The sequence below is a fragment of the Nothobranchius furzeri genome, chromosome 15 (assembly GCF_043380555.1).
Source record: "Nothobranchius furzeri strain GRZ-AD chromosome 15, NfurGRZ-RIMD1, whole genome shotgun sequence".
Classification (NCBI taxonomy): domain Eukaryota; kingdom Metazoa; phylum Chordata; class Actinopteri; order Cyprinodontiformes; family Nothobranchiidae; genus Nothobranchius; species Nothobranchius furzeri.
The window spans coordinates 37,877,793-37,894,565 of record NC_091755.1 but is presented as its reverse complement, the minus strand read 5'-3'; the positions used below and the strand labels follow the sequence as shown (position 1 = coordinate 37,894,565).

Genomic DNA, 16,773 nt, shown 5'->3' with positions numbered 1-16,773 from the left:
TATGGTATTTATTTTAAATGCTTTTTTTACGATTCTTAGCGGGCTTCCTAAACTTATTTTGGCGTGGCTTTTTCTGTCTTATTACTCATAGCAACAAGTAAACATCACGTAAAACGTTGCCTCGTGAGTTCTGCGTGCTGCCGTTTACGTGTTTTATGATGACAGCAATTAACCGGCTAAGCTGTATTTAATTTTTAAGCAATGGTTGATCAATTGTCAGATCACACATAAAAAGCACTTTGGATTGCTATTATCAGTCTCACCGAGACGGATCTCAGACAGATCCTGAGACGCTCCTGCCTGACAAATTTATTTTATTCACGGAAAAAAAATCAAACTAGTGAATACATTGAAACAGCACCGCACTCTATTTAAACTACTTACGTGTAACCCCCAAATTCCACTACGTCCGCTCCGCTCCGCTCCGGTCCGGTCCGTCCCCGCCCCCGCCTTCCGCAGCCGCTCGCTTCCGAACTCAATTTTTACTGGTACCCGCTCTACAACGGCTCCGCTCCGGTGCGGAGACCTGAGGGGGACAAACAAGCATGCGTGGGATTTTCGAGATCTTGCGATACAGTCCGAGCAATAAACGCGGAAGTTAGATCCAAACACCCGTTGTGTGGGAGAAGCATCCGCATGAACTGTTTAATCTGCCCATCATTTGTGTTGAGAGATCAGCAGTTTTTGGATCAACAAAGTGTGACTACTTTGATAGTGGAAACTGTATTTATGGCTTACTTTTGTGCATTTAAACTTCAGCCGCCATTGATAGTTGTTAAAAGTTGTTAAACCTGTGCATATGAAACAAAAAACGCCTTTTGTTTATCGATTTCTTGTGAAAAACGGAAGTTGTGCTTGCTCCTTTTCCTGTTTGGCGGTTGTGATTTCTGTCCATTTACTGCGGAGGTGCTCCGGCGTCCGGCAAAAATAGGATTGATTCTATTTTTGCCGGACGCCGGAACAGAGGGCGGCGCACGGCCGCAGTAGTGGAATTGCTCTGATTGACTACAACGGGACCGATTTTGCTCCGGCGTTCGTGTCAGAGCGGAGCGGAGGTAGTGGAATTTGGGGGTAAATTTGTTATTTGTCCATCCATCCATTTTCATCCACTTATCCGGAGTCGGGTTGCGGGGGCAGTAGCGTCGAGAGGCCCAGACTTCCCTCTCCCCAGCCGCCTGAGCCAGCTCCTCCGGGTAAATCCCAAGGGGTTCCCCGGCCAGGTCCAGTAAGAAGTCCGCTCCGACAGCTTCTGGCGTTTTTAAAAAGTATCCCAGGGGCACGGTAAGGGTCGGAGATGTTTAGTCTATTTAATTTCTGACTACATAAAACGATTTCTTCGGTTTTAAAGTGTGAGGTAAACTCCAACTAAGTAAAATCCAAGCCGATCCCGTTCACGTTCATGGTTAAGATCCATGTTTGTTTAGCTTCTTTTACCTGCCAATATGGCGTCTACTAACTGAGAGTCACGTGGGGTCCGGAGCTCTGTTATGTTATGTTATATGTGTATAGTTATAAGTTAAATAATCATATGTGATGAACGAACAAGATGTTTAAATCAAATATTTGAATAATCTGTGCTTAAATCAATGAATTAGAAATGAATATTGTTTTTATAATGATTCATTTATATCACAAATCAGCATGTGTTTGATTTTAACAAGTTAATCATTGTTTACACTCACACACATTACAATAAGATACATGTTAAGGTTAAAAACATGTTTGTGTGTGAAGGAAGGCGTGGCTTTCTGAGGGATGTTGGTAAATACTCAGAAACGTGTCAAATTCTGATTTGCCAAACTTGGCCAGAAATCATAACGAAGTAGTTTAATAAAACAACAATTACTTCCAGATTAATCCAGTTTCCAGCTGAACCCGATTGGGCCAAATCGGGAAAGAAGCATCTCTCTTGAAACAAACTCCTTTGACCTTAAGTCAAAACCTTTCTGCGACGCTGTAAGTGATTACAGACACAACAGCTCCTTTCAGAGCTACTTCAACTCGCATCCAGCTTGGACACCTAACCTGCAGACCCGGGATGCATCTCATGGCCGGGGAAGCCGAACTCAGAGGAAGCTACTAATCTCGGAGTATTGTGGTTATGACGTCCGCAAAACTCCGGACCGCCGGGAGCAACTCATACAAGGGTATCATAAGCCTGCATTCTGGAGTCTGATGAGGTTTTTATCAATAAACAACTCTCTAGTTTAAAACAAACAACAAATTATTTTACATCCAGATTTCACATTTTCTCTCAGATACAAAGAATGGTTGCTACAACATCTAGCTTCCATCACAACACCTCACATCCGCCACACCACGTCTCATTATTCATATCTTGCCATGTATCATTAGTTTAGGAAAAATAATTAAATTCATTTTATAAACTATATACTGACTCTGTCTGAATTCATACGAAGCGTGTTTATGGTCCCTGAATAAGCAAAGAACCCTAGAATCTTCTGATTAAACATTCAAAGATCAATCAGGTTGATATTTCATATTTATTTGTATGGAATATCACAACTTATCGGTATTAATTGTATTAATATGTATGTATTAATTGCCACAAGCATCATAATTAACAACCTAGAGCTCTGGGCATACCTCTACAATCTAGTTTTCACAAACCACGCTACAGCATTTCAGGTGTTTGTGTCTGAAGCAGACGGAGAAATGCAGCACTTTCCTCAACTTAGTGTTTGATTTTTGTAAATATTCTTGATCATAACATTGGTTGAAATATTTCTGTTTAAGATTTTTTTTCCTAAACCAACCTACCCAAATCTGTTCCCATCTATATTCATCTACAATCCCATAAAAGGTAAAACTCATTGATTCTAGCCCATCAACTACCTGAATTACCTTTCATCAGACGCGTAAACGTTAGTCAGTCTGGAGCTGGTTTAAAGAAGCTATTTCATGTAACTAAAATTCAGAGACGCTTTTAATCCCCTTAGTAATAAAATCAAACGTTAAACTTTTCTTGTAGTTTGTGAAACCTTCAATTTGACTATTTTATCCTCTCGGTGGAAGTGCGGTGGAAGTTGTGTTTGGAGGGAAAAAAAAGTGTTTTTAAAAGCAAAAAGCAATTTCTGGAGGCAATGCTGGCTCCCAGCTATTGCCAGTGGGCAAACTGAGGCTGTACTGCTAGTTTAACATGATAAAAACAATTGCTGAAAATCAAGGAAGGAGCGTTCTGAGAAGTGCAGAGAAAACACAGATAGTAGCTGTTGTTTCAGCTAAAGCAAGTGCAAATGTATCTGTATATTTAAGGCAGAAGGTGTTAGCTGTCTGCCTCCAGGACAGGTGTGTGATTAAAACAAACCAAAAGAGAAACAAAAGAATGATTTGTTTCACCAGACTGAGAGTGATGAAACAATTAAAACAAGTTGCAAATGATGTTTGGCACTAGGAATAAATTCTACCTGCTGCCAATTATGGTTGGTCTTTATTCTTGTAATTGAGCTTTTTTAAATAGCAACAAGGTTAATGCACACCTCGCTGTGACAATGGCAACCCATAATAACATCATTAGAAATGAATAATACTTTGTACAGTTAGGCTGTTTATTTCAACCCCAGGAGAAAGCTCTAACAGCCAATAATGAGCAAATCGTGTCGACTGCTGATGCAGGGAGCAGTTTTTATGGTAATTTTTTTCTATAAAAATATCTTGTGTGTGTTTGATGTGTTTCCCTGCAACAAGTAAATTTAAATCAAAAGGTTGGTTCCGATATTTTACTTCCTAAAGGTTACAAACAGTTAAAGGCAGTTTTGCTTGATTTTAGCACCCCCTGGTGTCCATTATTAATTATTTGTGATCAAATCAAAAATGAAACATTCTCCTAGCTGTGCATTTGTATTTTAAACATCATATTTTAAAAGCTTAAACATCTCTCCAGCCTTCATTGGTGTCTCCAGGAGTGGTTCATCACTAAATCAAACAAATCAGCTGTGTTCATGATCTAAAACATACATGAAACGTGCTCCAAGCAGAATGCAGCACCAGGTATGTCAGCTCAACTTTTCCTAAGTCCAACAGGTGGCGGCCTGCCAGTCTGATATAGCAAGTGCGATATTAACCCTGCAAAGGGTCATTTTAGCACATACTGGCTCAAGAAAATGATTTAAAAATATGAAAAATGTTGCATAGTGTCTAATATCCAACTTGTTAATAGTTCCTGAGCGCAGCCACTGCTGCAGCTCACTGCCCCCCACGGGGATGGGTCAAATGCAGAGATGTCATTTCACCAGCGTGTGGTGATGACTAACAGGAGTTTAACCTTTAGCTCTGTAATTATCCTCAGTTTGGAGAAACAGAGGTTAGTTCTGACTGCACTGGTGAGATGACAGCTAGTCATGGCAGACTCGGTCACAAATTAATACATATGTTGATCTTTATTTACATATCAACATTATCTACTATCATCTCATATAAAACACTGTTTGGTTTCATCAAACACACGTTTACAGAGTTAAATGATCAATGATAAATGACCCGCACTTGTATAGCGCCTCTCAGACTAAGGACTCCAAAGCGCTTTACACTTCATTCATCCATTCACACACACACACACACACACACACACATTCACACACTGATGATGGATGAGCTACAATGTAGCCACAGCTGCCCTGGGGCACACTGATAGAGGCGAGGCTGCCGAGCACAGGCGCCACCGGTCCCTCCGACCACCACCAGCAGACAAGGTGGGTTAAGTGTCTTGCCCAAGGACACAACAGCAGAATTCTCTGTCCGGAGCCGGGATCGAACCTGCAACCTTCCGATTACTGGACAACCCGCTCATACTGTTGAGCTACTGCTGCCTCCAACTGCTGAGTTCAGAGTGCAGAGTCGATGAATCATCTTAGCTTGTTCCCACTTCCTCGTGACGATCCAGACCCACCAGAGCCAGGCCTCCACAGCACTGCCGAGCTAACAGGCCAGACGATGCTCTCAGATCATGTTCCCTCCAGCAGAGACAAATTTAAGGACTAATTCTCTGAAGCACATCACGGGCTGATCAGAGCAAAAAAGGGGTAAGAGAAAAGCTGCAGGGGGGTTCCACCACATGTCCACCGAGGCTCTGTAGTAGCAGCTGCCTGCCTTTACGAGCCTTTCAACTCTGCAGCAGTTGATGCCCTGTGATCAGCTGCTACCCTCGGTGACACTGTTTGCACACCACGCTCAGGCCTGCTGCTCCTCGGGCCAGCGTGGGGGCCATGTGACACGGCCATACACCGTCTGCTGCATTAACCAGTTCTACAGGACATTTGTCCAGTAAGACACCTGAACCACCCTTTTAAGTTCGTCGCCCTCGGCTGCAAGGCCTATCATCCGAGCCACTTCCTGATTATTCGTTGGGGCGTTATGAAAAGCAAAGCAGTGCATCATGTGTTGGATTGTATTGTCCTCACCAAGGTGTACGGTTCATTTCTAAAACAAGAGAATGAACAAAAGGTAAAGTGTTAATCACACCAAACAGATTGCTTATTTAAAGTACTGAGACAATGATGCCAATACGCCACAAATACATAACAGAAGAACGGGCTAACTGGAGAAGTCAGCAGCTCTTAGGAATGACTACCGATTATGACTCATCCACCCTGGTAAAGTGTCCTAGACAACAGTTTGGAATCGCTTCAAGTCCTGAGTGTTTTTACCCAAAAAATGTAACTGATCCATATCCAGTATTACAATCTTTGACAGGAGATGGAAAACTAGGCCAAGATGTTTGTATTTTTTGTAGAATCATGACAAGATCCCAGATCGTAGTGAGTAAACCACCTCTAATGAGTCTCAGGCCTATCCAAACGTCTTCATTCTAAAGCCTGATTTATGCTTCTCCATCTGCGTCAGTGCGGAGACACGCAACGCCATTATCCGTCCTTGCGTAGGGCTCCGGCAGGCACGCAAGTACGTACGGAGTCGAGCCCACTTTTTTAAACATCCGTCGAACGAGAAGGATTACGCAAGCTTGCGATTGGTCAGGACGCCGCTGTTGTTTACAGCGCCGCCATTGCAAAGAGAGCCGAGGATAACTAGCAGCAGACACGGAGAAGCTTGAAGAATACCTCGCGAAAAAACTCTAAAAATATGAACGTTTAATTCCCCCGTGACTGGAGGAGTGAAAATATGCGCAGCAAGCGTTTTATTTGTGGACGGAAATGACAGGAAACGTGGGTTTAGAGGTGGTGAGCGCATGAAGAGGTGGGAGAATGAGAGACAAATACGTCCGTGTTAAAAGTCTCTTATATACACAAAAAACACAATATAAACACACTATCTTGGACCGATGCATGACAGGATACCACAGAACAGCGCTACGCCCTCTGTTGTCCTGCCGGGCAATTGCTTTGCAACACTCTCCAGGAGACGGAGAAGTAAAAGAGCAAAACGCTTCCGTCAATCCGTGCGTGTCTGTCCCTTGCGGAGCTGACGGAGAAGCATAAACCAGGCTTAAGCCCTACACCTTAGTTTTTATCTTCGGACTCTAAGCAGAATGAAAAAGAAGCCAGAACCCGGGTGACCAGGAACAACATGATAAAGACTGGATGTTGAATGGATGACAGCAGACCATTATACAAACTCTCCTTTCCTTTAGGGCGAACATAGTGTTATAGCGAACACTCACCCATCCCCTCAGATGCCCTCCCTGAGACGCTCCTGCCGGAACCAGAAACCTGCGATGCCGAAGGAAGCGAGATAGTGCTAAACATCAGCTAGTGCTTCCTGGGTCTGTGACTTCAAACAGGGATTTGGTTTCTTTTTGGGACTCTGGAAGTTTGTCCTAAAGTTGAAGTGGTAGTAGTCGGCTGTTTCTCCTCTGATATTACTGAGCGGAGAACGCCTCACACCAGTGGAGCTCTGCTGCTAAACACATGAGTGTGTAATGAGTGGAGGACCAAGGGAAGTGCAGAGGTTTGGCAAGACCAACACCCGGACGGTCCAATAGTTGCTTTCGGTCCGAAACGTGTTATTGGCTGAGGTTTTTAGACAAATGTGAGAGAACCAGTAAGTTTTGTTGTCGTTGTTTCTTTATCTCCACAATATATTTAAATCTATGTTAGAATGTTGTTACGAAGTATAAAAAAATGTTTTAAGCCAATTTTTTTTCCTAATTTGCTTTTGTAGCTTTAACTCTGCACCAACAGGCTGAACGTGTCACCACTTCTACTAAAGGTAAAGGAGAAAGTTACTGAGAGCACTTCAAACCTCTGCGGACTAAAACTGGCAACGCTGGCAAGATGTCTTTAAAGAATGACACAGCTTTCAAGAGGTTAATACCAGAAGAATCGTGTTTTCATTCTGCGTGCAGCAAAGGACAGTGAGGTTTCTCCACACACACAACATCCCATTACATTTGAAATCTAATGACAGCGCCAGAGAGAGACTGTCTCATGCTAAAAACAAAACACTCAAACATGAGCTGAGTGGTGTGGCGAAGACAGTCCAGTGCAGAGAGGAGTCCACAGTGCAGGCCTAGGGAGCTAAACAACCTCTTCACAAACCAACACATTCTCACTCCCAGCGCGTCAAAAACAAACGCTTGGTCAGCCACCCTCCACGTCAGACCCCTGACGCCAAAAGTGCCCTTTTTCGTTACTTATGTGCGAAAAGGGGTTTTTCCCTTATTTGACTGCAGATCCCAATGCAGCGTTATACTGACGCGATGGGATGTCCGCAGCCAGGGCACCAAACAAGCTCATTGTACCTCACCTTAACCTTATCCTCTTATTTAACCTTCCCCTCACCCCAATCCTAACCTTAACCCTCTTGCTAGCGAACACGTTAGTGATGTGTCGATCGCTCTAAAAGCCGGCTCTATGAAGTGAACGGCGGGAGCCACCTTGTCATTGGTCGAGTTTGGACCGAGCCAACGCGAGGGGGAGGTTTCAACTACCACGGTGGAGGTTAAAAGTAGAGGGTATGTGTAACCTCCCCCTCGCCAGATGGTATGTTCTAACGTTCCCCTTGGGCGGCAAATACGAAAATTGACAGTCAGACTCTGATTGTCAGAGTCAGAATGCACGGGAAACAAAATGCTTGATCACAGTGAGAGTAACGCTTTAGGTAGCAAGAGGGTTAAGGTTAGGATGAGGGAGAGGGGAAGGTTATAAATAGTGAAACGTTAAGGTTTAGGTGCGGTTAAACGAGCTGGTTCAGTGCCGCATCAGCGGATATCTAATCACGTCAGTTTTACGATGCATTAGGATCTGCAGTTACAAAGGGGAAAAACCCCTTTTCGCACATAAGTAACGAAAAAGGGCACTTTTGGCGTCTGGGGTCTGACGTGGAGGGTGGCTGACCAAGCGTTTGTTTCCGACGCTTAAGGTGTGAGAATGTGTTGCATAATAACACGGCACAGAGCAGAAGAGCCAGCGCCTCGGGTCAACACTCAGCTGAACAGCTCAAGGATAAGGGACATAAGGACATTAATGCCCACAGAAGAGACGAGCTAAGGTGTTAAATGAGGAAACTAAACAGATGAGCTGGCATCAGATTTCATACCGGTCCAGACTTCAGTCTCCTCCCCAGGAACTGTAAGAACCTTTCACACCTTGAAACGCGACCCAAATATCTCACATGTCAGTCGTGTGGTTAAACCGCGCAGAGGTGATAACCAACCAAACAGCCCACATGACAGTGTTACACGCGTGTCCTCAACAACTTGGAAAGTGTCAATCCTTCAAAACCTGTCAGAAAACGAGGTCTAGTCATATTCCGGGGTTACGACTGATGTGTGGATATAAAAGGAACCATAACGGTTTGTCTTCACCTCAACGTCTACATCATCAGCCAGTGACTCTAAAGCTGGGCTCACACTGTGTGATGGTTGGCCGTAGCAGAAAGAAAGTTTTGAAACTATTGTAGGGAAATCTTTTATCGAGAGCTTGAACTGGTAATCTGATGATCTGACAGCGTGACAGGCACAACAATAGCCAGCAAACTTCCAACGCTTTCAGAAATCTGGGAAAACCAGCTGCAGCATCACCCTACAGGAATTTATGCTACGTTGGATTTAGGAATATGCTCGGAAAATCCAGAGCCGTGATCTAATGTTACTCAGAAGAATGTAATCACTTAACGCCCTCTACACACGAGCCCAGAATCGGAGCGCTGTCGTGCTGAATGTGGCTCACAAACCTAACATTATTGTTTCCTGCAGTCTGTCCCACTGTATATGCATTCAGCTTACCTTGCTTACTCCCCCACTCTCTTAACCCCTCTTCCTCAATCAATCCCCTACAAAAGCCTGCCACCGGCAGCGATATTCGCCAACACTATCCCTCATGCTTTACCATGCTCCAGCAAAGCCCAGGAAACAGCGACATATACAGGAGCTGGTCTGCAGGGAGGTGGATGGAGGGAAGGAGGAGCTGGATTGAATGGGGAAGCAATAAACGGAAGGATGGGGAAAGTAAAGGGGGGCAACTTTGGGATGGAAGCCAATCCAATTACAAGCAGCGGTGCAATCCCAGTTTCTCTGGCGGCACTAAATTCACATTTCAGCGGTCTCTTTCTCCTTCCCTCCCCCAATACCTTCTTCCTTCTTTTATCTGTGCGTGTCCCTGCTACTCTTTTCTTCTAGCTCATCATGGCTGATACTGCCATGCTACTCTGCACGCCGCAGCCCTCCTTTTTTCTCAGCTGTCTTTCTCCTTTTCTTGGTTGCAAGACGGTATGTATAGGACTGTGTCATCAGCAGAGCATCAAAGCTTGCCACTCTCGCTGTGTCATGCTCAGATCAGCGGGAAGCCTCCAGCGTCCTACTTCATCTGCACTTCTCACAGCACTCCGTAAGAGCATGACACCCCAATGCACGGAGGCTGCAGCCGGCGCTCACAGGTCACCCTGCACCCTGAGATGCATGCACACAGGGATGACGCAATGACAATAAGGTTTTTTTTTTTTACTCTGCAGTAGCATAGCACTAGCTTATTGTTTGCATATCAAACAAGTAAATGCTTCTCCCGCTCACACGACACCAGGCTGCTACCGTGAGTAGGCTTTGTGTGGTCATGTTTTCTTTCATGGACATTAGACAAACCGTCAGAAATGGTTGACTCACAATCCCCCATGCAAATAACGGCTTCTCGCTGTCCCAATTCACCTGCATGCAAACAGTGGCTGCACTGGCTTTGCCAGTCAAATCTTTGCAAACAAAATAGGATGCGTAAAAATAGAACCTTTCAAAGATTCAACAGAACGCACCCTTACGACGCCACTAGACGTATTTACACTTTCCTTTTCCCTCTGATTAGCCAGTAAAAAGATGGACAATAATTGAGATTATAAAAAAAAATCACAAATTAATTATTTGACTGGAAATGTGTTTACAATATTTTACCAACTTATTTGATTCTGTTTGAGATGTGACTCTCTGTAGGTGTGTCTTCCAGCAGGATTAAGGTCATCTGAGTTGTGTCCTGTTGTCCAGGTGTTCTTCTCTTAAGCCAGTTAACCACTGGAGCAGCACAGTATAGCAAGAATTTATAATCATTGCAGGATCAACATTTAAATATTGCAAAAACTTCCAATAAACTTCAGACTCAAATTTCATGTAAATTACGCATCAGGCAATCACAAGAATCCCCACGTGTCACGGTCTGAGGTATTTCCCTGCTGTCACTCTCTGTCTTTTGAGTTTTTCCCTCTGCAGGTGGGCGTGTCTGGAGGTTGACCAAGCTGCAGCAGATCTGCTCATCAGCTGGCCAGGGGTATTTAAGCAGCTGGGAGACTTCTACACCTCGCTGGATGATTACTCTACCTGGGTACCTTCTAACAGCCACGTTGCAAATTAGATTCGAGCTCTTGGACCTTTTGATGTGTTCTTTTGAGTTGATGTGTTCTTTTGAGTATTTGTTGGATTTTTGCATTTTACCTCCTGCTCTTGTTTCCAGACAAGAACTCACCCTCATCTCTGACTGGCAGTTTTCTGGAACCTCTACACCAGCTTGTCTCTCAGTTCCTCCCTGGCCAAAGTCAACTCCAGCTGCCCACCCAAACTTCCTGGACCTCCACAAGCTCGGCTCCCTCCATGTCTCACTTCTTGGATCTCAGTCCCTGCAAAGCCTCTCAACCCAGACCGGACCACTCCCCCCTCAAACTAGTTCCCTCCTCTCCAGACCGTAAGTCCTCCGCACTAGTCCGATTCCTTATTCCCTCCTCATATTGGATCTAACTCCGATCTGTCCACAGATTTCCCGCACCAGCGTCCTTGTGCAAGAACTCAGCTACGTTTATGCTGCTTTCTTGGTTTTCCTTTAATAAATCCTTGTTTAAACATTTCACCCCGTCTCTGATCTGATTCTGTATGTCGTGGGCTAGATATCTTCACCACAACATGACACCACGCCCTTAAACGCAAACATCAATATTGCAGTTTTGTATAATGTTTTCCTGAGTCAATGACTCCAAAGCACTTTACAGCACAACCATTCACCAACGCTGGTGGTAATAAGCTGATTCATGGCCACACAATTTAGCAAAAAGCTCATTTCCAACAAAAGTCCCACACATATACACCATTACTCAATATATGAATCGTGTCGCCAAAGTTTCCAGCACTTTCCTCTCTTCTTTATTGTGTAGGCACAGTCCTGTACGCACAGGAGCATGCATGATCAGTTTTCTGTTCGTTTTTCTGGATTTGTGGATTTTCTAAAAAGAAAGAAAAGATAATTGGGTAACACTTTAGTTTAGGGAAGCCTAATTAAAAATTAATTAGCTGCCAATTAATATGCATATTAGTGTACTACTAAGTCTGAATGAGTCATCATTAAGCTATTATTAGATGTGTATTACCAATGCTGTAATTCTAATATTAACAGGCGATAATTTAAGAATTTGATCAAAATAAGCCATTCGTAATGGTTTGTTGCTGATTAACACACATGCTAATTAGCTCAAATCAATATGTGGCTTTTAACTAAGTAATTCAAGGGGTATAGTTGTTCTACATTAATAACCAAAAATATTATGTTCTGGTGTTATGTAAATAAACACCAAACTCCACATGTTAACTCATTCACTGCCATTGACGACTAAAGTCGTCATTTGCATTTTTTTACTGTTTGAGCATCGGAACGAGCCCCCGCGCAGATAAAACAAACATCTCAGCCAGGGACGAAATTTTGATTTCAGAAGTGGGGGGGGGACACAGCAGGCTTGTGCGGATTTGGGGTGGGGGGTGTTATGTAAAGACCCCTTGACACGTCACGTGCCCATCTCAATAATTTTTCCATCCTTATTGAAGTGCAGTTTTGGCTGTTGACAATGGATAGGCCATCGTATTTATTGTTTTGGGTCTTTTTTTTTTATTGTTTTTGGTGCAACATTTTCTAACAGGGAGTGAGATTCCTTTTTTATTTAATTTTTGTTTGTTATTTTTATTCATTTAGAAGTTCTGGTTCTGGACATTTCAATGTTAAATGAAGGTTTCTTTGTTGCATTTTAAAGGGTGTACTTGCATTATTATGATATATTAACATTATATTAGTGGTTATTTTGGTCTAGATAATGTTGACAATATCGTTTATCATCAACAATTTGTTGGACAAAATATCGTCCAGCAAAATGTGTTACATTCCCAGGCCTAGTCAAAAGTATAAAAATTATTTATACATAAACGGTCCTCCTGAGATCTGGCCGTTTGTTCATTTGCTGTGTTAGAGGACATGCTGAACTAATGTTTTACACATGATCATCACCCTAACATTTGAGTGTATAAAAACATATTAAATATGTTTTTCCCCTTAAAAGTGTTTAAACAGTTGTTGCATTTCAACACACAAAAAATAAATGGAAAAAATAAGATAAATCTAATGAAAAGTGTACATCTTTGACATTAAGCTTAAAAAAATCTGTTGACGATGATGATACTGTTCATTTTTCAGAGCTTTTTAATGTGAAAATATGCATTGCAATAGATAAGTTTACAATAAAGTTAAATGATAAAAGTTTTGAAGTTACACTTCTACTACTACTACTACTAGTAATAATAATTATGATGATAATAGTAATAATAAAAAAATAATAATTATAATAATACGAATAAATTGTGTCTGAGGAGTCAGTTATGTGGAGGAGATGAGTTTGTAAAAGTTAGTTTTGAGTATGTGTGTGAAGGAGGAGGTGAGTCTGAGCTTAATGCAGGGGTGTCACATGTCCAACTTACGTTTAGACTTTGAAAGAAGTCTCTTATATCCACTTTTCGTTTTCTTGACATGCTGCCTCCTGGCTGTGCCTAACTACCAAAGACTCACAAATGAACACTTATTCAAATGTTATGTAATGGAAGCTGAGCTGAGCTCTGATATTACACAGCGTCTAGTTGACGATGTGACTCAGTACCGGTGTTCCCTAGCGGCTCCAAACTAGCAAAACAACGTGAGCACGTTCTGACTGTTTACAACTTGAGTGACAGCAGCAACAGCCAATAATACGTTAGCAAGTATCAGCAGAGCCAATAGATTAGCTTTTGGGCGGGTCTAATAGTAAACCGGTTTCCGTTTCGGTCCTAGTGCTCAACCAAATCCATTTAATGGAGCGTTACATTGTTTTTGGACGGAAAAAAGTGCAGGGGACCAAAACTGCCTTTTGAAAAAGTGGGGGGGACATGTCCCACCCGTCCCCCCCCAAAATTACGTCACAGATCTCAGCCCTGAAGCCGATCTTCATCCGCATACGTCACAGATCACATGATCAGGAAGCAACACATCCATGTGTTAGGAGATCGTTTTGGGCCGTTCCTGTAAAAAAAGCGAGGCGCGAACCGGAAAAGCGTCTGCCGATCACAATTCGACAACGGATTATGAAAGAACGGATAACGCTCGAAACACGCGGCTTCTTCCTGATGTAAGAGGTGAGTCTCCTCTTTGTTTTGGCTGTTTTGGCATCGACATCATGCTAGCGCGCAACGTTCAGTGACTCTTAAAAAAAACAGTAAAAACGGTGAGAAACGCTGGCAGCGAAGGCCGTTAGTGATCAGGAAACGGCTGGCAGTGAATGAGTTAATAGAGCCTAAACAACAATCACTTAACCACTTGTAAGCAAGAATATGTCCCCCATTCTAAAGTCAGATTTTGTTCATACGTAATTACTAGTAGTTTAGTATTAATTAACCACTGAAAGGCAGGAATATGTTCCCATTTAATTACTTCGTTAAAAGCCACATATTGATTTGAGCTAGTTAGTGTCACGCTGAGCAGGAGGTTAGGACCCAAAAACGCAGAACACACGAGACAGGAGCAGACGTAAATAAGTAAATCCTTCATTTAAAGGAGGAGACTTGATCCAGCGGTCCAAAAACAAAACAGAAGCTCACAACTGAGCACGGACTCGGGTGAAACTCGGGAGGGAACAGAACAACGTAGACACAACATTGGACCGACGAGCACTGAAGGACAAGACAGGGTTGTTAAACACAGAGGGAGGTGATCAGGGGAACAGGTGACAGGTGTGAGGAGTGAGATCTGGAGGGAAGGCAGGTGCATTCAATAACCTAAATGAGGGGAAAGAATAAGCAGGAAGTCAGATAAACCTTAACCTATAAAACACGGGTTAAACTAAACCTGAAGACTGAGGGCAAAAATAAACAACTAATAACTAGATGGATGAGGAGGACTAAAGTAAGTTTGACTAGGAATTATCAGGGAGTGATTAGGAAGACACCTGGGGGAAGTCTAGAGAGGGCTGGGGATAATAATGGGACACGAGAGGAGAACCTGGAGTGAGAACAGGAGGATGGGGACAGAGGGACACAGAACATGACAAACGTTAATCCGCAACTAACCATTTACTTTTGGTTAACAAACCATTATGAATGGCTTATTTTGATCTAATTCTTAATTTATGGCCTGTTAATGTTAGAATTACAGCATTAGTAATAAGCTGTTAATAAGTGCTTAATAATGACTAGTTAAGACTTAGCAGTCCACTAATGTGCATATTAACTGGCAGCTAATTAATGGTTAATTTGTGTTCCCTAAACTAAAGTGTTACTGAAAACTGCAGCCCGAGACGTAAAAGCAGGAATGATGCAGGGAGATGAAACAATATCAGAGAAATTGTTTCTTTCTGATCTAATTTAACTAAAAAGAAAAAAATGCAAGACTTTTAATCAGCTCAGGCGTAGAATGATCTGTGCTTTGTAAATGCAAAGTAACTTGACTAATTCAACATCAGGGGCGGCGTTAGGCCCGGCTACTTGGGCTGAAGCCCCGGATGTTTCATGAAAAGCCCCGGATCTAAATCGCGGAAGTAACATGCAGTACCAACGTCCAACAGAGAGGGAGCAGCTGGCAGTAGTTTGTATACAGCCTGCCTGAGCCTCCACCACTGAAGAAGAAGCCCTTCAGCAGTCGGCTTCTTCTACACTCTCTGCCTGAAACGCATGAGTGAAGATGGACATAAGGACGTTTTTTAGACCAAAAGTACAACGACAGAACCCCAGCTTTGATGAGACTGGTGTTGACTCAGGTTTGTGAGTCTTATTTGAAAATATTTGTTGTGCTGCTGGTTTGCCTAAAGTTAGCTTATCAGGTAAAGTTGTTGGAGAAAGAAAGGGAATATTTACTATCATCTCACACTAAACACTAACAGGAACAATACTCTGCCCTGAAAATGCTTAATATGTAGCTTCAGATTAAAAATTATGTGGTACAAGACAAATATATATGATGTTGACTAGTGTGCGTGCGTGTGTGTGTGTGTTAAGCCCCGGATCTTCTTCAGTCATAAATCCGCCCCTGTTCAACATGAAGACTGAAGAAATTCTATGAGGTCATTTTGTAGTCGTTTCTTCATGCTCGCTGGTGACCGGGGAGCCTAAACCTTGTGTTCCTTTAAAATCTGCACCAGTCTGGCGAGCCACAAACACAAATGTGTCCATTAACACTAACAGGTCTGCTAAAGTAATTAATCCACCGATGTTCACACAATAAAACTGTAACCTTTCATTACAAAGAGCTCATTTTCCAGTGACAGAGATCTTTACTCATGATGGCTGCTGCTTGTAATGATGATAGAAGCAGAAGTCTCTTTGAAGACAACCTTTAACCTCTTGAATAAATGAGGACTTCTATCTTACCTTCTTCAGACGTCCACTCTTGGTGCCCACAAAAGCCACGCAGTAACCATTGTAGACGTAGGAAGTCACCGAGGTCATGCGATCTCGAGTCTCGGTGTAGAGCGCGTGGCCGGTCACCAGCTGAGAACCGCCCAACGGCTGGTTGATGTCCAGACCGCAGAAGAGATCGTCAATAGGCACCGGCTGCAGATGGAAGATAACAGAGGTTACAGGATCATGTAAGAAGCGTGAGAGGTGGATGAAACTAAGGAGGTGACAAATATATGTCAGAGATGCTGAAATGCATGAAATGATATGACTAGTTATTAGTTAGTATAGAGGGCAGCACAAAAGAACAAGCTTGTAAGGAGAAGTGCGTCTCAGGAGGAATGGCTGAACTGAGAGGGGGATTGATGGGTTGGTGAATTTATGAAGACTGCGCCGGAGGGAGTCTGAGATTAAAACGTGAGAGAGCTTTGAGTTTGACTTGTGCAAATGTTTGTCTTATTGATTTGCTCAAAAAATATATATCTGCTCCACCTGACTGAGCTCAACCTTGCTCTCAGCGTGGCTCATTACCCTGACCCATCATGGCATCTCTGCAGGAAGACACGCAGCGCATGATAACTACGTCCGAAAATGTGAGACTACATCAAAATGCATGCAAGGCACACTAATAATGTTTGCATCTGTTCACT

General features: G+C 43.0%; 1 protein-coding gene across 4 annotated transcripts in view; it reads right to left on the bottom strand.

The window, feature by feature from the left end:
• plxna2 (plexin A2) overlaps positions 1 to 16,773 on the bottom strand; it is a 305,307-nt gene that overhangs the window by 238,188 nt on the left and 50,346 nt on the right. For all 4 annotated transcript variants that reach the window (XM_015967086.3, XM_070544791.1, XM_070544792.1 and 1 more), the window contains exon 3: positions 16,097 to 16,279. In XM_015967086.3, the coding sequence (XP_015822572.3) occupies positions 16,097 to 16,279 (183 nt within the window). The remainder of the gene's footprint in view (positions 1 to 16,096; positions 16,280 to 16,773) is intronic.